General features: G+C 42.2%; 1 protein-coding gene across 24 annotated transcripts in view; it reads left to right on the forward strand.

Moving 5' to 3' along the window:
- RIMBP2 (RIMS binding protein 2) overlaps positions 1-22,044 on the forward strand; it is a 777,506-nt gene extending 755,462 nt beyond the window's left edge. For 17 of the 24 annotated variants that reach the window (XM_077461782.1, XM_077461787.1, XM_077461788.1 and 14 more), the window contains 2 exons: positions 9,888-10,022; positions 21,023-22,044. In XM_077461782.1, coding sequence (XP_077317908.1) covers positions 9,888-10,022; positions 21,023-21,211 — 324 coding nt within the window. In that variant the 3' untranslated portion in view covers positions 21,212-22,044. Of the gene's footprint in view, positions 1-9,887; positions 10,023-19,751; positions 19,799-21,022 lie in introns of all 24 variants that reach the window. The other 7 variants (XM_077461790.1, XM_077461793.1, XM_077461805.1 and 4 more) reach the window with 2 other exon arrangements.
- Positions 22,045-23,456: the final 1,412 nt, after the last annotated feature.

The following is a 23,456-nucleotide window of genomic DNA, read 5'->3' on the forward strand; positions in this document are numbered from 1 at the left end:
AGGGACTACATGACAGACCCCCTGAACAAAGGTACTCACTATGAGTGAGATGCCAGGGGTTGCTGAAAAAGACAGTCAAAGCTGAAACTTGCCTTCTAATAGTGCTTAACGCCAATTTTTGGTCTACTCCTTGCTGAAGAAACAGCAGGATCCTGGATATGGAAAAAGAGCACGGATTCCAACCCTTCTCCTCACATATGGAGATGTAGGCCGTCCAGGTATGATGATATATCTTCCTAGAAGAAGATTTCCATGATCTCAACATAGTTGGGATCGCCGAGTCCGACAGACCTCGGTTCCTCAACACCTGGCTCTCAATAGCCATGCCGTTAAATCCCACAATTGTAAAGCAGGATGGAGAATCGGACCCCGAGACAGAAGGCCCTCTCGTAATGGCAGTCGCCAGGGAGCGTCTGCCACCAGATGCACCAGGTCTGCGTACCATGGGCTCTAAGGCCAATCTGGGACCACCAGTATTGTTGGGATCCCCTCGGCTTCCACTCTGCGAATCAGACGTGGTAACGGCTTCAATGGAAGAAAGGCATAGATCAGCTGGTGCTGATCCCACGGAGCCACCAGCGAGTCTGATGAGTCTGTCCACGGATCCCTTGTCCTGGACCTGAATCTTGGCCCCCTCTGAGATGGGAGGCCAGAAGATCCACATCTGGTGTGCCCCACCTCAGGCAAAGTAACCTGAATACCTCCGAATGCCACGCCCATTCCCCTGGGTCCAGCATCTGGCGACTCAGATAGTCCGCCATTTCTCCACTCCGGGAATGTAAATGGCCGACAAAACCGGTACATGTCGCTCTACCCACCGAAGTATGTGAGCGTCCTCCTGTGCCGCGGTTGAGCTTTTTGTCCCCCCTTGGTGATTTACGTTTGCCACTGCAGTAGCGTTGTCTGACTGGACCCTGAACGGACGTGCTTGCAGTCTCATTGACCATGTGGGGAGGCATGGCCTAATCGCTTTCAGTTCGAGCAGATTGATCGGCAACTCAGATTCTTTCGTCGACCAGAGTCCCTGAGCCGACTTAACCCCCATTATTCCACCCCAGCCGCAAGGGCTGGTGTCCGTTGTTATCACTGTCCACTTTACAGGTAGGAACGACTTTTCGGCCTGAATCACCAAGGACCTCAGCCACCAGATCAGTGATTCTCTGACTGATTGGCTTGAATCTGGTGATCCAGGGACAACTTAGATTTGCCCCATTTAGACAAGATGTCCTACTGCTGGACTCTGGTGTAGAACTGGGCAAACGGTACAGCCTCAAAGGAGGCCACCATGAGCCCCCAGGACTCGCATGAAAAAGTGAAGTGACGAACACCTGCAGTACATCAGCAGTCTTACCACAAATCTGAAAGTCTGCAGCTTGTCTGAAGGGAGAAAACTCTCACTTCCATGGAGTCTAGCAGCAAGCCTAGGTACTCCAAACGTTGAGTTGGTACAATCACCGAAGTTCTTTAGGTTCAACAGCCACTCAAATTCTTGCAGTCTGCATAGTGATCGCTACATCCTCCTCTAACTCTGAGGCGGAAGATGCTCTCAGGAGGAGATTGTCTAGATATCCCACAAATGCGATCCCACGTTGCCGTAGCAACGTCAAACCCGGAGCCAAAACCTTGGTAAAGACTTGGGGGCTGATGTCAGACCGAAGGGAGAACCACAAACTGGTAGTGGGCTTCCCCGACTGCAAATCGCAGAAACTTCTGCTGCCACAGACATATGGGTATGTGCAGGTATGCATCCTGGGTGTCTAAGGGCACCAGGGAGTACCCTTGATGGAGTGCAGCAACTACTGGGCAACTGATTGCATTCTGAACCTCTACACCTTAACAAAGTGATAGAGGGCTTTTGGGTCCAAGATTGGACATACCCCTTCCTTCTTGGAAACTACAAAACATATTTGAGTAGAATCCTTGAAACATTCCGATTCTGGAACCGGTACAACCACCCTGCTACTCAGCAGGTCCCTTACTGCCCCCAAGAGGGCCTCCCGGCGAGCCGGGGATACGGATATGCTGAAAGGGAAGAATCTGTTTGGCGATCAACTCTATCTTGTAGCCTGAGGAAATCAGGTCGCAGGTCCATTGGTCGAAAACCGAGGAGACCACCGGGCTGCAAACTCCCGAAGGAGACCCCCCACCCGAGACATGGGTGGGGACAAACCTTCATGTGGTAGCCTTATACTCGCAGGCTTGCGGTTCCAGGGACTTTTGTCGGTCCGTGGTCATCCTGGGGACGTTATACCGAAGCTCCAGGCAGACGGAAAAGCTGTTAGTGAAAGGAAACAAGAGGGCCCTTGCCGACAGTGTGGCTCCTTAGCCTTCCTGGCCTGTGGGAGTAATACATGGTTACCATCGGTGGCATGCTTATTAATGCCATCCAAAGAGGCTCCCAAGAGCCGTTCGCCAATGAAGGGAAAATCCGTCAGGGCTCTTTTAGATGCCTGGTCAACAGACCAGCATTTCAGCCAATCAGGCACCTCAGCACCACAGCTGACACTGAAGCCCTAGAACCAGAGGGAAGTATCCAGGGCCACGTCACAAATGTACTATAAGGCCTTGCACTAGTTGGTCTGCCAGTTTCACGCAGACAGGAAAAGCCTGACGCTCTCCCAATTCACGCTGCAAAAGTTTTGCGCACTCAGACCGTGTCTGCGACACAAGCGCGGATGCCAGTACTGGTCGCACAGCGGACCCCACAACCGTAAACAAGGAACGAGCCACTGCCTTGGCCTTCCTGTCCGTGGGATCATTAAATGCAGGAGTTCCCACTACCAGGATCCTGGTTACTTATTTAACCTGGATACTGGAGGGTCCATGACTGGAGGAGCCGACCATTTTGTGAGAAGGCATTCCTCAAAGGGGTAACGCACCGCCCTGTGTCTGGGGACCAAAAAGGTCCGTTGCGTGCGACCCCATTCTCTGTAGGTGAATTTGTCAAATAAGTCAGATACGGGAACACCATAGGTGAACATGCTGGCTTGCGGGACCCAAAGGAGACCACCATAGGGGCACCTGCTGGCTCCTGAATCTTCAGGGTATCGCACACAGCTGTGAAAAGTGCACTTTTTTTGTGCCCGGACCCAGAATCATCCTTACTGTCCGAATGGTCCTGGTCAGCGTCATTTGACAAGAAAGAGCAGGGGTCACCAGCCTCTTTGTGCCAGAGCTCTCCCTAGAGGACAGGGGGAACAGGGGCCACCTTATTGCACCCATCTTCCCACGCACCGCCTCCATCTAGCAATGAATTGGTTGAGGACCGCCATCAGGGTGTCCATGGGCACTGCACAGTCTGCAGGTAACCCGGTTGCCATTGCCTGGACTTTGGGGTAAGAAACATTTGTTTCTGAGCCATGCTGACCCTATCCTGTCTGCGACCCGAAAGGGACTTAGGACAGTGACAGTCCCACCCTCCCTGCTGCCGCTGACTGAGGGGCTTATTCCCGCCGGACTCACCACCCTGGGGAGCTCTGTGCTGTTCACGAGTGGTGCTTGTAGTCCATGAGTGCGCCCAGGTGCAGAGGAAACCAAAAACTGAGTTGGTGACAACAGCTGGAAGAATCGCTAAAACGATCATACAAAATGCTCAGGCTTCCATAAATTGTCCGCTCAGCGTCCAGTACGCAGACGGGAAACACAGGGAAAAAGGCTATGAGAGCACATGAGCCATGCTGCTGTCAGGGAACATTGAAATATGTTCAGGCTTCAGGAAAATGTGCCTTGAATAGGAATCACATAGAAAATGGCCGCTGAAGCCCAGACAGTCAGTCTGTTCTGCCCACACCTAAAATGGCCACCAAACATTGCCATGAGGTAGATATAAAAAAAACCTGCAAAGCCACAGCACTGCACCATTCCCAGCAGACCCTCACTGGCACCTTCCAGGGGCATACCATACAGGTCCCAGGACCACCGCCATTCAGCCAGCCCCCCCGTGTCAGTTGAGAGCCCACAGATAGCCCCTATATAGGCACACACACACCGCTCAGCAGCCACATGCAGCATTCCCCCCCCGAAGGGGGGAGGCGGGGAAGATAGGGACAGGGGAGAGAAGATAGGGAGGTGAGGGGGCCCCCGAATCGACCTCCCAGGGAATGCCCAGCTGCTCAGCCCCATCAGAACAGGGAGAGCTGTACTTACCAGTCCTGAAGAGCTGGGAGACATTCCATTGTAGATCTATTCCTGATCAGTACAGGGTAGCTACTGGCCTCGGCATACTGTGACAGACATCAGTAGCCCAGTCATATGTATGCCCCAGAGCATAAAAGCTTACCGACCACCTCTGGAGCTGAGGTACATTGTGGCCTGCCGAGCCATAGCTGCGCCCTGCACATGGTCGATGGCCGGACTGGGGAGACTACAAAGATAAGTGAACCAGCCTGTCACCGAGCCGGCTTTTGATAGATCCCAGGATCATTCATCTTGCACAAAAAGCCAAGCTTCTGCCTAAAAAAACACGGACCTATGGGCCTGCAGGGTTCCTAGATCCTTCTCCTTCACCAGGCAAAATAAAAGTTCTGCTAGCAGGCAGGAGGGTTGATACCTAAGGGACCGCCCCCATGGGCGGAACTGAGAGTTCTGAGTGTTGTATTACAACTTTGCCTAGTATTCTCCAAGAGGTAAGGTATACAACCCAATGGCTAAGAGAGGATCTGTGTCGGTCGGTGAATATAAGAGAAATTGTGTTTGAAGAAACCGCTACACAAATAAAATAAAATGTATAATGTTTGGGGGTTCTAGGCAATTGTCTAGCAAAAAATACAGATTTTTAAATGTAACCAAAAAGTGTCGGAATAGGTCCAGTGTTCAAGTGGTTAATTGATAAAAAAATGAACTAATACTTTCTGAAAGCATTCTTACAGGATTTTTTCTTTAATCTGCCAATGACTTTTGCACAGTACTGTAAATATACATTTTAGAATCTTTATATGTTTATGTACGGCTGAACACATGAGCAGTCTATTATTATGGAAAAAAAATATATAGAAAAATATATTATTATTATTGAAAAAAAGATTTTTTCTAAATCTTTATTTGTATCTGTTTTATCTGATCACATGAACTACATTTTTATTATTATTAAAAATCTATATTATTATGGAAAAAAAATGTATTACATGATCACATACTAGTTTTCTCATAATAAATTGAGCTCATTTGGCAACCAAACTACAACTCCCCCCCCCCCCAGTAAATGGAGGGGTTGTCGTCTTTCACGAGCCCTGTCCCTGATCCCGGGGACGGTGACCACTGCACTATTTAATTAAGACCTTTGTTAAGGATGTCTCCTGTGGCTTCCCTGTAACTCTGGTATCTAAATCTGTTTTTCACTGCACTTTAAAGACAGCCCTTTGAACAGAATGTTACCCTTTCCAGTATTACTCATAAGGTGAGGTTTATTGTACCTATCTCCTCTAAGAGGGAAATGTTTACACTGGGGACCTTATCCTATAAAGAACCCTTACTGATCATGCACAATGACAAGGCCCGGAGCTCCCTTTATACCTAAGGTCGCTTTAGCTTTTACCTCAATCAGGATGTCATTCATAAGGAAATTTCCCCTTTATTGTCTAGAGATGGTTCAGGCCTGGAGAGTCTATCTCTCAGCCCCTTCTTTGTCATTCCAGGTCCCTGAAAATGTGAATCAGTTTCTCATCTACCATTTCTCAGTGGCTCAGACACACCGTTATCTGAGCTTATGGTCTTAGGGTATTGGTTCCACCCTTTCCTGTCAGAGCACATAGATATGAGAGTGCATCAGGCTACTTGTTTTCCAGATTTGTAAGGCTTCCACCTCTTGTTTACTTGTTCTCTGTGTTCTGCCAGCTGGATTTTCAAGCCTCGTATGATGTCAGCTTCAAGTGTAATGTCTTTTAGGCAACTTGTTAAACTGCAGGCAGTCCCACTTTTTTTTTTCATTTATTCTTATGTGTTGCATACCTCTTATTTGGACTGCTTTTTTAATGTTCCAAAAGTGAATGAGTTCCTGTCACCCTCAATGGTCAAGAAAGATAATAGGATTTTTTGCACTCACTGTAAAATCCTTTTCTTGAAGTTCATTGAAAGACATACTGTAGGTCCCTTCCCTCAGTGTTTATGATCATGCTCTTGGTACTGCTTTGCTACATAACTGAGGCAAGCTGCTAAGTATGACTAATGCCTCATGTACACTGCTGCTGCTAAACGGACGTTTAGGAGCGGTTGGGCATTTTTTTTTTAACTACTCCTGAACCTCTCCTCTGTTATCTTGTCAGTACACAGGGTCATTTATAGTCGTTTCTAGGCAGTTGAGTTTAGAGGCCTTTTTTGGAAAGGAAAAAAATAAGTTCAGACACCAAACGGTTCTAAGCGCGGTAACTCGCGTTTAGTTTACAGGCGTTTTTCATTTTTGGATATTGGTCAAACGCGGCAAAACAGACATTTTAAACGTGGGTTACTATCTGTCAAGTTAAATTGTTCAGGAGAGGTTATAAAAACATCCTGTGTACATTAAGCCTTAAGCTTTTCAAAGCTGACTTACAATTTTTTTGTTTGCTAGTGTCCTATTCTCCTGTAGGCAGCAGTATAAGCCTTCAATCAATTACTTTCAGTGAGTACAAAAACACTATTAGTGTGTTACACATTTAAGCACCCCATAGATTACACAATCCTCTTTGCCTTCAATCACACGTGGAAGAAAAGAAAATCACCTAATTCCCCCATCAACACATTAAGGGCCCTTTCACACTGACAGCTCCTGGGCGTTGGTGGTAAAGCGCCACTAGTTTTAGCTGCACTTTTCACGTGCTAGCGTGAAGCTTTTAATCCCAGAATAAAGGGCTATTTTTAGCGCTAACGTGCCTGAAGAACGCCTCCAGTGTGAAAGGGATCTTAGTGATGGAGGAATATCTCCTGCAGCACTATTGTGTTCTGCCAGAGGGGAGCTTTCCCAGCCGGCAGAACACAATAACTGCTGGTGGCTATAGAAAAAAAAAACTGCTGATTCCCCCATCAACAAATTAAGCGATGGAGGAATCTCTCCTGCAGCACTATTGTGTTCTGCCAGTGGGAAGCCCTCCCAGCCAGCAGAACACAATTACTGCAGGCAGCTATAATCGCCAGTAAAAAATCATATAGCTCAAATAGTATATCCATAATAATGTATATTTGCAGGCCTGGACTGGGACAAAAATGTGGCCCTGGACTTCATCCAGACCGGCCCAGGGCACAATACATCAGGGTACAGTGCACATCAGGGTAAAGAGCCCAGCACATCAGGGCACAGCACATTGGGGTACAGTGCACATCAGGGCACGGTACAGAGCTCAGCACATCAAGGCACAGCACATCAGGGCACGGGCACATAGCACATCAGGGCACGGGCACATAGTACATCAGGGCATGGGCATATAGCACATCAGGTAACATGGCACATTAGGGCATGGGCACATAGCACATCAGGGCACAGGCCACGGGCACATAGCACATCAGGGCACAGGCACATCAGGGCATGGGGCACATCATCAAGGCACATTATGGGATTGTTTACTAGCCTGGCCAGCATGCAGGAAGCGTCTGTCTGTAGTAAATTCTCTCTCATGTCACACAGCGCTGCTCGCTCCCCGGCGGCCCCTCTCGTCTCGCCTATCCCCATTGGCTTGTGACATCATCTGTGATAGACGAGAAGAGAGGAGGGGCTGCTGGGGAGCGCGCAGCGCTGTGTGACATGAGAGAGAACTTACTACAGATACTTCCTGCGCTACTTTGCATGCTGACTAAATCTCGATCTACCCGTCAGGTGCCAGCTGTCGGCGATTGACGGATAGATCGCCGCGGACCTCAGAGGCAATAGGAGGCCGCTGAAACCGGCCCACTGAGCCATCGGCCCACCTGGAAACTCCCGGTAGTCCCGATGGCCAGCCCATCCCTGTACACACACAACGGTGATACTAAATAGTAATAATATCCAAATCACATATACACATCATCTAGCCCATATCATAAAGGAATGCTATCCCATCTCTGACAGCTGTACATGTTGGTTCTTAAAGCACCCTGTAAATGTAAGTGCATATTTTATGCATTTTAGTTCCCTAGTTTTCAATAAACTTGCTACACTATGAAAGCATTGTTTTATTGTGCTTGTGGCTTCTTTTGGCTATGAGAGAACATCTGGGCGGGCGTTCTTGGTGTGGATTCATTTTACCTCTGTATCTGTACCCATCTGTTAAGCGATTAAGGCATTCAGTGGCTTCATATGGTTATTGAATACACATTTTTTCTGCACTTGGTGCAGTTGGAACTGATGAAGAAACCATTTCACAAGATTATTTAAAGGCACAGTGATTGGGACAATATTCCTATTGATATGGTCTATACTAGATGATGTGTATATGTGATTTGGAAATTATTACTATTTAGTATCACTATTGTGAGATTGTGGATATATGATTTGAACACTAAAAGTATACATTATTGTGGATATATGATTTGGTCACAACAAGTTTACATTATTGTGGATATATGATTTGAGAATTATTAAATATGATTGGTGTTTAAGGATGAGCCGAACACCCCCCGGTTTGATTCACACCAGAACCTGCGAACAGACCTAAACTTTGTGTGAACTTTAGAACCCTATTAAAGTCTGGGAATGGGACTCGAACGTTCAACATCAAAAGTGCTAATTTTAAAGGCTAATATGCAAGTTATTGTCATAAAAAGTGTTTGGGGACCTGGGTCCTGCTCCAGGGGACATGTATCAATGCAAAAAAAAAGTTTTAAAAACTGAAGTTTTTACGGGAGCAATGATTTTAATAATGCTTAAAGTGAAACAATAAAAGTGTAATATTACTTTAAATTTCGTCCCTGGGGGGGGGTGTATAGCATGCCTGTGAAGGGGTGCATGTTTCCCGTGCTTAGAACTGTCCCTACACAAAGTGTTATTTCTGCAGGAAAGAAAGGCATTTAAAATCACTCGCAGCTATAATGATACAGAGAACAGTCATTGAAAGTCATTCTAAGTTCTAAGCACGGGAAACATGCGCCCCTTCACAGGCATACTATAGACACCCCCCAGGTACGAAATTTAAAGGAATATTACACTTTTATTGTTTCACTTTAAGCATTATTAAAATCACTGCTCCTGAAAAAATGTCAGTTTTTAAAACTTTTTTTTGCATTGATACATGTCCCCTGGGGCAGGACCCAGGTGCCCAAACACTTTTTATGACAATAACTTGCATATAAGCCTTTAAAATTAGCACTTTAGATTTCTCCCATAGACTTGTACAGGGTGTTCCACGGCTTTTCGAATTTGCCGCGAACATCCCAAATTGTTCGCTGTTCAGTGAACAGGCAATGTTCGAGTCGAACATGAGTTCAACTCGAACTCAAAGCTAATCCCTATTGGTGTTGAGTAGTGCCTACCTTTATACTACATTTGATTTCAGGCTACAGTGTAAAAAAAAATAATAAATGCATATTTTTTTTAAATGCAAAATCATATGCATTTATTATTCTTTTATTTTAAAAAGGTTAACTTATCCTTTAAGCCTTTAATGATGTTCACAGATTTCCATATAATGCACTGTGGTGAAATGCAATTGTTCAGTTTTTTTTCTTGCCAGCATACCAATGCAGTGTATTGCTTTGAACTGGCACCACGGAAAGATTTTTTTTTTCAGAATTTTGCAACGTGGTCACATTGAATAACAGTACTTGTGGTGTAAATAAACAGGTACAGTAACTGTAAGCTTGCTTGAAGTTTATTATTTTTGCACTATTTAATCTGTTTTATTACATTTTATTAACAAATAAGAAATAAAGTTTCATGTTCTCGCAATTTTGTGAAAGAGCTGCATAATGTGTGCATAGTAAAACACTACTAAATGTACATACAGGGTGAACTGAATGGACACAAAGGCCTTGTCCCTTCTAACTTTCTGGAAGAAGTGCCTAATGATGTTGAAGTTTACCTTTCTGATGCTTCATCTAGATACCCTCCAGATGCACCAATTCGGACTAAAGTTAAAAGAGTAAGTTGTTGCTTCCAATATGTCTCTGCTATTAATTAGAAACTATAATTAGAAGCAAATGTTACTGAATATGAGAGTATAAACATTTCCTAAAGTTATACTAAAGGCTATTTTTTTGGTTTAAAGAAAACAAGAAAAAAAAACAAGTTATACCTGATTTATGCACAATATTGCACAGAGGTCTCTTACCTCCTTTCCTGGCAGCCCCCCGCCAGAGCTGTCTTATTCTCTCTACTATGGGTGCTTCCTTAGCAAGTTGGGTGCTATGTGTGCACCCGTGAGTGCAGGCTTCAGAGCCAGGCTGTGTGCATCCATAGACACACACAGCTCCAGTAAGCAATGCCCCCATTTTCTCTTCACATGAGTTTGGCTGACAGCAGCAGGAGCCTATGGCTCTGCTGCCCTCATTTTCTTCTGTTAAAGCAGGAAGTGAGGGAAAAAGAGCTGGAGCCTGAAACAATGATGGGGCAGTGACAGGAGCCAGGTAAATGTTTACGGATGAGGGTGGGTATTACAGGTTGTAGGGTGTTTTTTTTATTTTTTATCTTAATTCCGTGAAAGATAAAAAAATAAAAACTTTACACCTTAGAATCACGTTTAAAGCTACCCAATGTTATTCAAATGCACAGTTAAAAGGTAACTCTACTTTGGTGGGAAAAAAACTGAAAAAAAAAAAAAAATAACAGTATATACAGTCACGGCTCAAGTCATATTGTAATTGAATGTTATTAAAAATGATATTTCCTTTTCAATCTGCAGCTCTGTAATTTTCTGTAAAAGGCAATGCAATATGGCTACCTGGAAGTGTTCTGTACACAAAATGCCCTCCAGAAACACGATTGCCTACATATGCGATTGGCTCACTGTTTTTCCAAAAACATCTGCACTAAGATAAAAGTCAGATTTCCAGCATCCCCTGCAACAAAAATAAAATTTTTGGTGAGATACTCCCAATAGCAAATCACATCTAAAGGGTTTCAGACCATGCAATTTTACTCATTAGAGCCTTGCAAGTGCAGCAACTAATTTATACTAACTAAACTACTCCCATTCGATACAACAAATATATGAAAGGGAAACCCTTTGAGAAGGAAAGCTTGACTTTAGAGGATATGGAGTTGTCACTGAGGTGAGCACATGCACAATATTAATGCTAAAAAATAAATTTTATTGTACGAAAATAGTTTAAAAACAACAGTTGAGTATAAAACCATGCTATGATATACAGACGATAGCACAGCGCCTTATATTATTGTATATTCAAAATTACAATGAATACATGGGTTGCTTCATTTGTACACTCTAGTCCATCACATTTCACAGAAATAGTTTTCTGCTTCTTCAGGGAACTTCAATGCACATCTAAAAAAAATTATCAGGTCAAAAAGCAGAAATATATTATACACTCAATAATGTTTCTAAATTCATATATTGTCTCATTAGAGCAGATAGGGGGATACGCTCACCAATTTCAACCACAGTACCCATATCTATACCTCCCAATGTGTGAGAAGAGATAGGGGCCATAAAACGTCGGTTTGGCCCACAGGATACATCCTAGGAACAAATCTGATGGATATTGAACCACACAACCAAGGAAAGATGAATATAATCTGCAACACCCACAGTGCTAAGATAGAAAAAATATACCCATATGTAACTATATACCTCCAATGCACTAATTAGATAAGCCACTCAGAAAATCCACTCAACCATACCAACAGAGCTACAAAACTAATTCCCCTACTACTAAAGCATTCCACATTCGGACGACTCACACCCCTGACATGCAAACATACACACTCTCTCACATGCATTCCTTGTACACAAACACACACATGCAAACCCTCAGTCTCCTACTTGTGCAACCCATCACCTTATTGGCAACTCTACTAATCACAACCTCAATACTACTCCAACCGCATAGGACCTGACAAACCAACACCCCATAATCTCCCATACCCACAGCCCATATAAGAACCTCCCTAACTAATAACCCCCACAATGATTGAACATACACAGCACAATCTATCTGGTATAACCCCACACAAACCAACCAAATGAGCCCAAACCACCTCCAACACACGTCAGCCCAAACCATCATCTCACTTAACCCCCCCCCCCCCCCTTTTTCCTATACTAGAGCAACCTAACCCACAACATCTAGGACAATGCCTCAAACCATCCACTTGAAAACCAACCTCGATATACAGACCTAACATTCCAGTCTTACATAGTGAAGGCTCATGGGGTAAAGCCAAAAATCAGCCCACCCCATTGCACATATACAATTAATTGCCAGTCACCAATACCTGAGCCACTGAGGCCCCACAATCAGTCATAGCTGCACATTTGTATTTCAGTCCATATATATTCTCCAGTAATCTTACCTTCTACATGAAAACTGACCAAATTCTGACCAAGGTCGCCGTTGGAGCTATTTCTGGCCAATGGTACAACCGCCTCGCTTTAAATGTGTAGTCCCACTGGATATTGCTGGGCCGCGCATGGTACAGCACATCATATACAGTGCGGATGCTGTCAGAGACAGCCTGGTCCACAGCCATTATTCACTCCCAGATGATCTGGAGGGGGCTGCGGGAGGTACGGGTAATTTCTTTCTTTGTTCTGGAAAAAACAAACCCCCAAAACCCACAAGGTGGTGATTTTGATAAGGAAATACTTAAAAAAGAGGCAAAATGGATTTATAACCTAAAGGCGACCTCTCCCCCTGGGCTCCACACAGTTCTGTCTTTCAAGCCTTTTCTTTATAAAAATGCACATATCTTACTGACGATAAGCTAGGCACTTCCAATGTGGGACTATACATATACAGTTAGGTCCATATATATTTGGATAATTGTCATACTTTTGGCTCTGTATGGCACCAGAATAAAATTGAAAACAAAATAATTCAAATGAATTAGAAGTGCAGGCTTTCAGCTTTAATTCAAGGGGTTGAACATAAATATCAAGTACAAATTTTAGAAACTGAAAACATTTTTAAACACAGCCCCCCTCATTTTAAGGGGCTCAGATGTAATTGGACAAATGAATATAAGCATAAATAAAATGTTCATTTTTAATATTTTGTTGAGAATTCTTTACTGGCAATGACTGCCTGAAGTTTGGAACCCATGGACGTTACCAAAGCTGTGTTTAGTTGTTCTTTTTTTGTAGGTCTTTCTGCCTTTAGTTTTGCCTTCAGCAAGTGAAATGCATGCTCAATTGGGTTGAGAACAGGTAACTGACTCAGCCATTGCAGAATATTCCACTTTTTTTTATTCAAAAGCTCCTGGGTTGCTTTTGCAGTGTGTTTTGGATCAATGTCCATCTGTACTGTGAAGCGCCGTCCAATCAACTTTGCTGCATTTGGCTGAATCTGGGCTGACAGTATATCTTTAAACACTGCAGAATTAATCTGGCTGCTTCTGTCTTATCATCAATAAACACCAATGACCCAGTGCCACTGGAAGCCGTGCATGCCCATGCCATCACACTGCCTCCACCATGTTTTACAGATGACTGTGTGCTTTGGATTATGAGCTGTTTACAAGCCTTCACACTTTTTTCTTCCTGTCATTCTGTTACAGATTAATCTTATGCCGCGTACACATGTCCGGACTTTTCGAAGGACTAGGTCCGACGGAATGAATCCATTGGATATTACGATCGTGTATGGGCTCCAGCGGACTTTTTTTCCCAAAGTCAGACGGACCTAGAAATAAATCTCAAATCTTTCAGATGGACTTGAGTCCGGTCAAAAAATCTGTTTGTCTGTATGCTAGTGCGACGGACGAAAATCGACGTTAGGGCAGCTATTGGCTACGAACTTCCTTATTCTAGTCCGGTCGTACGTCATCACGTTCAAATCCGTCGGACTTTGGTGTGCTTGTGTGTGAAGTCCGTCGGAACTCCGCTGAAAGTCCGTCGGGAAGACCGTCGGACCTAGTCCGTCGAAAAGTCCAGGCGTGTTTACGCGGCATAAGTTTCATCCATCCAAAGTATGCTTTTCCAGAACTGGTCTGCCTTTTTTGGTGGTCTAATCTGGCTTTTCTATTCTTCAGGCTTATGAATGGTTTGCACCTTGTGGTGAACCCTTTGTATTTGCTCTTGTGAAGTCTTCTCTTGATTTTAGACTTTCAATGATACGCCCTCCTCCTGGAGAGTGTCCTTCACCTTTCTGGATGTTGTGAATGGGTTTTTCTTTACCATAGAGAAGATTCTGCGATCATCCATGACTGTTGTCTTCTGTGGACATCCAGGCCCTTTTATGTTGCTGAGCTCACCAGTGCGTTCTTTCCTCAGAATGTACTAAACCGTTGATTTGGCCACTCCTAATAATGCTGCTATCTCTCTGATGGATTTGTTTCATATTTTGAAGCCTTACAATGACCTGTTTCACTTGCATGGACAGCTGTCAGGGCTGGGCTCAGCCCTTCCTTCTCAAATCTGGCCTCTCAGCTGTCGGCTAATTGCCAGCTCCTATCTCTCGACAGTGACTCACCTGTTGATAATATCCTGCTCGTCAGTCCTGCCTACTTAAGCCATCCAGTCCAGGTGATCTCTACCTTCGCAACATCTCTAGAGATGCTCTCCCGTTAAAGACTTGCTTGGCTGACATTCCTTCTGGCTCCAGATCCTGCTTGCTGTTCTACTACGCTCATCTCTGGCTCCCTGACATTTTGGCTTGTCTGACTATCTGTTCTGGTTCCTGAACTCTGTTTTGACTATGTTTACCTTTATTATTATTAAACAAGTGTGATTTAACTGTACTACTGTCTTCGTCTGATTCATGGTTTCTGACAACAGCTCTATTGAATGCATGATGTAGGTTCACAGCAATAGATTCCAAATGAAAATGTCTCACTTAGAATCAACACCAGAACTTTTACTGGCTTAATTGATGAATAAATAGTGGAGTAGCCCACACCTGGCCATGAAACAGCTTTTGATTCAATTCTCCAATTACGTATGGTCATTTTAGGGATGAAAATGTTTTTTATTGGCAGAATAAACAGTATATCAGTAACACAATTGACACATTAGTTAAGGAAAAGCGGCAATGAGTGCAACAAATGGCTATCGCCTGCAGTAGTGCTTGCGCCTGAGATTTCGTACACAGCCATAAATTCCGTTTGTGTCAAACAATTAAAGATCAGAAGGAAGAAAGAAAGGAGGAAAAAAAAGGTGAAGAAAGAAAGGATTGGGAGAGAGGGAGGGGGAAAAGGGGGGGGGGATCCGCTGGGATGGAAAAACATTAACTTGAGGGTCATCCCTCTATTTTAGGGAGGAATCACGGTAAGGGTGGAGCTGGACTCAGGGGAACAGGGAGTATGCCAGCCAGGACATCTGAGGAGGAGAAACGCAGCCAGACAGACCACAAAACTTTATATTTGTCGTAGGTGTTGTTGAGTGCCAACATCTCCTCCATTCGTCTGGTCACTTTAAAAAGGGGGATGGCTATTCTTATTAGCTGTAATTCCTAAACCCTTCCTCCAATTTGGATGTACATACCCTCAAATTAAATCTGAGAGTGTACACTCTCAGCCCATGTATAACTATAGCTTTAATATGTTTTGGTAAATACCTAAAAAAAATATCTAAAATTGTGCCTGTGTCCAAATATATATGGACCTAACTGTACATAATTTGCTTTTCCCTTGCTTGAAGTTGTTTATGTTTAATAATGTTGCCAAATAGGCTTAACAAATGTATTATTTAATACACCTATATATAATGAAACATGGTATTCTTTTTGCCTCTGGATGTGTTGGACCCGTATGGTGGGCGTAAGTTGACTGTATTGTTTACGATGGGCATTCGTGCACCATGGCTGGGTGGGAGAGCTATTCCATCTTCTCTCCCATTACCATCCTGTTGAGTTTCTACTTCTGACTGGGAATGTTGCTACTCGTAGCTTGTGCTGTCTGTTGCAGTGCGCATGCACGCCAGCCGGGGCACATGCACCAGATATGATGTGCTGGGCCATGCCTGGCCCAGCAATATCTGGTGGGATTGCACATTTAAAGCAAGGCAGTGGGACCACTGGCCAGGCATAGCTCCAGCAGCGACTTTGCCATTTGATCAACTTCAATGTAGAAGGTAAGATTACCAGAGAATATACAGTATATGGACTGAAATAGAAATGTGCAGTTATAACTGATTTTTGGGGGCCTCAGTGAGGTATTGGTAACTGACAATTGTATATGGGCAATGGGGCTCTGGTGAATGGGGCTTGGTTGATTTTTGGCTTTACCCCATGAGCTTCCATTATGCAAGACTGGAATGTTAGGTCTGTACGTTGAGGTTGGTTTTCAAGTGGATGGTTTGAGTACATTGTCCTAGATGTTATGGGTTAGGTTGCTCTAGTATGGGAAGGTGGGGGGTGAAGTGAGATGGTTTGGGCTGACGTGTCTTGGGATGTTGTGGCTTGCTTATGTATGGCGATTGTTTGGGCCCATTTCATTGGTTTGTGTGGGGTCATAACAGATAGATTGTGTGCAATGATTGCATGGATTATCTTTAGTTGGGGAGGTTCTTATATGGGCTGTGGGTATGGGGGATTATGGGGTTTTGGTTGATTAGGTTCTATGTGGTTGCAGTATTGAAGATGTGATTAGTGGGGTAGCCAATGGGGTGCTGGGTTGGACTGTGACATTGGCAAAAGTAGGAGACTGAGGGTTTGGAAGTGTGTGTGTACAGGGAATGTGTGAGAGTGTGTGAATGTTTACATGTCGGGGGTGAGAGTCGTCTGAATGTGGGATGCTTTAGTAGTAGGGACATTGAGTGGATGTTCTGTGTGGCATATCTATTTAGTGCAGTGGAGATATATAGTTACATATGGGTTTATTTTTTTTCTATTTTAGCACTGTGGGTGCAGACTATTTCCTCGGTTGTATGGTCCAATGTCCATCAGATTTAGTCCCAAGATATATCCCGTGGGCCAAACGTTGGTCTCATGGTCCCTATCTCTTCTCACACATCAGGAGGCATAGATATGGGTACTGTGGTTGAAGTTGGTAAACATATACCCCTATCTGCTCTAACAAGACAATATATGGATTTAGAAATACTTTGTATAATATGCTTCCTCTTTTTGACCGGATAATCTTTTAGATATGCATTGAAGTTCACTGAAGAAGCAGAGAACTATTTCTGTGAAACGAGTTGGACTACTATGTACAAATGAAGCAACCAATGTATTCATTGTAATTTTAAACATGCCACGTGCTATCTTCTGTATATCTTTGCATGATTTTATACTCAACTGTTGATTTTAAACAATAAAATGCCTTTTTTTACCATAAATATTGTGCATGTGCTCACCTAAGTGATAACGCCATAGCCTCTCAAATCCTGCTTTCCTTCTGAAGGTGGTTCCCTTTCTCATATTTATTCCATCATTACTTAGGATGTGGATATGGGGAGTTCCTAGAGTTGGCTAAATATAGATTATATAGATACTCCCATTAAATACACTTTTCACATGAACACAAACACAGGGATATTTTCACAAAATGTAGGAATCCGCAACTAGGTTTGTTAAAATTCTTGTAATGTGCATAGATCACCCAGAGGGGAATGTTTTTTTCTCAACAAAAGTGGGGTTACTCTTTAAAGTGGACTGCCATGAAGTAAAGCCGCCATTCAATACTTAAAATTTTGATCAGTATGTAGCCTACCTCGTTTTAACACAAGTAAGTTATTTTATCAACTTCTGTTCTAGACACTGATCAGTGTATTCTGACAGTGGTGGGTGCTGCTGTCAGAATAAGCCCTGGTGGGAGGATTCCACCCACCTGGTTTGTGTGGATGGAGGAATCTTTTAGTATTGAGTGTTAGTTCGCCTAAGAAACCATCCCTCCCAACAGTCCTGTTGGAAACTTTAATATTTCACTACTTAAAATCCAGTCTTCCAACTTTGGCTACAGCCTGCCCATTTAGGAAAGAAACAGATGGGCTGTTCTACAAAGAACCCTACATTTTACTACACAAGGTAACCAATAAAATAGGATACATACATTGTTTGTGTAAATCCTTCCTTTACAGTGTTATTTTGTTTTAGGTTAAAGTGATATTAAAGTGGTTGTATACTGAAATTTTACACTTTTATCTACAGGTAAGCCTATAATAAGGATTACCGGTAGGTAAAATGAATATCTTCTAAACCTGCACGGTTTAGGAGATATTCCCTATGCTTTCAGCCGCTGACGTCAGCAGGCGCATGTGCTCTGAATGCCCCAGCTGAAGGTCCGGCAGCGTTGCCGGACCTTGCCAGGAAGAAAACTCCTGCGTGCGGGAATGACGTCATCGCGGCTCCGGTCACTCACAGCACCAGAGCTGCGAACTTGGAAGACACGCCGAGGGCAAGATGTCAGCTCCCTCGCCGTGGATCGGGCACCGATATGGGGGGCTTCGTTCTGAGGTAAGTATTTGATAATGAGCTAGTGTGTGCTGCATACTAGCTCATTATACCTTTACCTTGCAGGGTTTTTTTTTTGTTCTCCTTTTTTTTTTTTTTTGTATGTGCGGGTTTACTACTTCTTTAAAGGCTGTTTATTTATTTTTTTAAATAACAAACATGTCATACTTGCCTGCTCTGTGGTTGTGCACAGAGCAGCCCCAAATGCATGAAGGTAAAAAACCTCAAACCTTTACAACCACGTTAATATACTGTTAGTCCTAAAATAGCAGTGAAATTGACCTATGCAGTTGATTACATTGCCTAGGTGTTGTTTATAGGAGGATCCTTAAAATTTATAAACAAAGGACCAGTTCACTGTCAAGACTGCTAAGGGGCCAGAACATGGTCAGCAGAAGTAAATAATTCCCTTGTGTGGATGGTCAGCAGGTAGAAGAAGAAAGTCATCATTAAAATAGTGCACCGAAATTGGTGTCAGTGGATGGAATAGCGTCCCATTATTGGTGTCAGTGGGAGGAGTGGTGACTTGTGGTTAGCATCAAAGGGAAGAATGGTTTCCCATCATTGATGTTGTTATCAAGTACAAAAAAAAACCCAACCCCTTCCACATAGCATTGCTGGTCAGTGGACACTTGTCTCTGTATAGGTTCAATATCCTGCACTGCTCCTCTTCTGTCCAGCTGGTGTCATGACTAGATTTATGCAAGCACTAGCAGGTAGGAGACTGGATACTGGCACCCTCTGTGTACAGTAGTTCCAGTATGTGATGAGAAGGCCTTGCATGTGGGCCTTCTCACTGCAAAGGCCAGTAAATGGCAAGCAGCAGACCATAGTTGTAAGACAAGCTGGTTTACAGGAAAAGGAAGGGTTCAGCGAAGATCCAAATGTAGGAATGACATTTCAAAAAAAATTTATTATACAGTACAGTAAGTTGTTTATATGTTTGCATTCTGTGCCTGCCAATCGCATAAAAGGTACAATCATCTGGCAGATTTACATTCCTTTATTTAACCAAGTTCCATGCTGATACTAACTTGTGGACTGTGACAGCTAATAGTGATCATATCATAGCAAATTTTACTTTTAAGTTAAACACGTCTGTTGTTCTTAGCATTACATATCTATTATTGTTTATTTGTTATGCCAAGATATTAAGGTATAATTAATTGGTCTACATCATTTAATGCCATCTTGTTTTAAAATTAACTGAAACCCACTTTATAATTATTTTTTTCATTAACTTTTTTTTTGTATCATCACTGCTATATTTTCTGTTTTGTCCTTGCTCATCTACTTTGGAACAGAAGAAGAGTGTACATTTCACACCTTAATGAGGCAGTATAGCCTTCACGTAAGTGAACAACTGAAGATACCATTGGTTTGTTCTATAAAGCAAGTGGAGGAACAACTTCAAAAAAGGCAAAGCACACAAAACAATGTATGAGAAAAGTTTGTAACATAGGCACAAAGTTTTTATACCTTTAACTGAAACCACATAGGCAATGGTTACTGTCCCTTGCTTGATAACTATTTTTGAAATATGCATGTGCTGTTCTTTACCTTCCCTGATCAGCAACCTTTAACTCCCCTTCCCACCCAAATGTGTAATAGTGTGTGGGAGAAATTAAAGCCAGTTGGTATTATAGGTGATGAAAATTTAGTGTTTCAAGGTACATAAAAACTTTATACATGTAATTATGAATGTTACAAGCCTCTCATATGTGAGAAAACATCATTGTCATATTCTGTTATCTAAAGCAAAACCATATGTGAGGTGTATGTTTCAATGCAATTCTACGGAATCTATTCCTAACAAATGAAAAGTTTTCAAAATGTCTTTGCAGTTATGCATCAATTTGAATAAAGAATGTCATTATAGGCATGTTACCTATGCTCCTTGAGTATAATATGCAGGTCTGAAACATACAGCTCTGCTACTCAATGCTCTACATACAACCAAACCATGGTATCTTCAGGTGTGTACCAATGGGATGTTTGATTCATTTTTTTCCCAAGTATTAGATACTGACCTTGATTTTGAATCAAATTAAGATTAGAGTCCTCTTTATTAATATATGAGATGCAGCAAGTTTTTTTTTTTTTTTAATTAAACTTAACATTTACAAACATCATTGCCTCTAGTGGTAGGGTTATGATTTCATTATTGACGTGCTGTGACAATAATGATTAATGTGAAAACTTGCATGTGAAAGAGGTGCTTTAATCTTATTGATTCCAATTAAGGCTCAAGTTAGTCTAGCTGTGTGACTACCCTTCTAATCTACTAATAGCAACATTAAATTTAGTTTCTGCTCTAAGTCTTTCCCAAAATGAATGCAAATATGGGTCCAAACTGGGATCTGTACCACAGCACTATATTGACTTGTTAAACCACACATGCTTGCCAAACTCATGGGAAATTGCCAACTAATCTTTGGCTTCCCCACCAAAGATGCTGGTAACATACTCAGTTCTTGCAATTCTTGGAAGTGTTCCTCTGCAAGTAAATATTGCAAGAATGGGCAGCTGAACATAGATTTTAATGTATTTACTTTGTGGGTCATTTGCTCTATAGGTCCCTTCTGAGAACACAAGTACACCCAGAAGAGCACCTTCTCCAACAGTTCATCTTCATTCTGTGTCCCCACCATCTTCTATGGGCACTGGGAGTCCGATGAGGAGCAGAGAACGTTCTTCAAAGAAGAAAAAAGGTCTACTCTCGAAAGGGAAAAAACTATTAAAAAAACTTGGGGCAGTTAAATGAGTTATCTGAGCAAACATAAGTGTAAGGTAATTTATATCCTTGCAGTTTTAAATTGCAACATATAACAGGAGAACCCTAAAATCCTTTGGCTTAAAATAACTTGGGAAGATGGCTTTATGTGTGATATTGTCCCTTATAGGAATAACAACCTAAAATACAAAAACAATGGCTGGCCCAATACTGAAGCTAATAGTTTATATGCAGCCTTGATGTTTTTGCCTTACTTGATGCACAATGATTTGTAATGTTCTATAGATGTACAGATTATATTCTTTGTAGGTTTTGTGTGCATCCAGTCGTATTCTAATTGTATTATTTGTGATTGAAGAGGTCACTGACCAATTGAACCTTTACAGAAATGGGAAATCCAAAATATATTCTCTGATTTTCATGTATAGTCCAGTTAGCCCTTGTCTGTTGTTATGAATGATCCGCAGTCCTGAACTGGTATTCTTCACAGCCAAGTAAATCACTTTACATTAATAACAATAATTAGTACAACCTAATGTGATGATACCACATCTACATTTCAGATTGGCATCCTCGGCTGTATCATCGCTGCAAAAATTCCTGTTACTATTTTATAATTACAGTCCATTTGTAAGTTGTTTTTACTCTTTATACATGATTTTCAGACTGCCTTGTTTTGTAAGATGAAGGTTTACAACTAAACGCTCCCCTCATAGTGTATTCAAGTGTACATATATTGTGCTAGTTATAAAATTCAATCAAATATTGGCCTAAATGTGATTAAAGTGTTGTGTGGGCGTGTGCATGTGTACATTTGATGTGTAAATTATTTTATATAAATAAAATTTGATATTTTGCACAAATTTGTCAGTTTCATTAAATTCAGCTTTAACCACTTGACCTCTAAAAGGTTTTCCTCCCTTCCTGACCAGGCCATTTTTTTGAGATATGGTACTGCGTTATTTTAACTGACAATGCGGTCATGCAAAGCAGTACAAATATAATACATGTCCTTCTTTTTTTCCCCACAAATAGAGCCTTATTTTGGTTGCATTTGATCACCTCTGTGGCTATTCTTTGCTCTCTAAACAAAAAAAAAGACTGACGGACAGACAAAAACAATATTTTTATTACTTTCTGCTATAAAACATATCCAATAAAAACATGTCTTCATAAAATTTGCCACATTATGTATTCTGCTCAGTTTTTGGAAAAAAAAAAGGCAATAGGCATATAGTGATTGGTTTCTGCAAATGTTAGTGTCTACAAACTATATGGTATATTTATGGATTTTTTTTACTAGTAATGGCGGTGATCAGGGACTTCTGGCAGAACTGTGACAGACAGTCCTCCCATCACAAAGGAGATATGCCTTGTTTACATTGCATATCTCCATTGTTCATGTCTCATGATGATTGGTGAGCGCCTACAGACCGGCTTCTCGAAACTTGTAGTTTAGCTTGTGCTGTGAATTATCACAGCAGAAGTAGCCTGCTGTCGGCGTACCTCCTGCAGGCAGAAATGCAGAATATATATAGCAGTAAATGTACTGTAGGGCAATCAGCAAGTGATTAACATTCAAACCATGTCAGAAAATGCCAGTATCTGCATTGACTCCACTTAGTGCAATCTAAATCTTGGTGAAATTCCATGGCATATTTTAACCCTAAAAAAATCATCAAATTGCACCCCCACTTTAAGCTACCAGTACTATACCACTGATTACATTGTGGTTGATAGACTCAATACATGGTAGATGACTTTTTAACTTCTAGGTTAGATTTATTTAAGTCTCCACATAGACATTTCAAAAGGCTGTCATAATAGAGATACCTTTTTTTTTCTTTGGCCGTTATGATATGAATTATCTGCTGAGGAATGTTTTTCAATTATGTTTTGCAGTGGTTTGTATACATGTGTAGGGCTGAAACAACGAATCGATTATGAAATTAATTTTATTAATCGCCAGTAACATATTGGGGTTAAAAAAAACTAAAATGAGCCCTTTATAGTACAAAAAGAGCAAATAATTGCTACTGTAAATATTACTTTCACTATTCTACAGACTCACTACTCACTTTACAGTAGTGATTATCTGCTTTTTTTCTACTATAAAGGGCTATTTTTATTTTTATTTTAAACCCATTATGTTACTAAACGTCTTAGACCTGGTTCAGATCTATGTGTTTATTGGTGCTTTTTGCAGAAATGCACCACAGTTCATTTACATGGTTTCCTATGGGACACGTTGACGTCTGAAAGGGTCAGGGACTTT

The sequence above is a fragment of the Lithobates pipiens genome, unplaced genomic scaffold (assembly GCF_037356315.1).
Source record: "Lithobates pipiens isolate NorthernLeopardFrog02 unplaced genomic scaffold, aLitPip1_a1.2 Scaffold_3, whole genome shotgun sequence".
NCBI classification, from domain to species: Eukaryota; Metazoa; Chordata; class Amphibia; order Anura; family Ranidae; genus Lithobates; species Lithobates pipiens.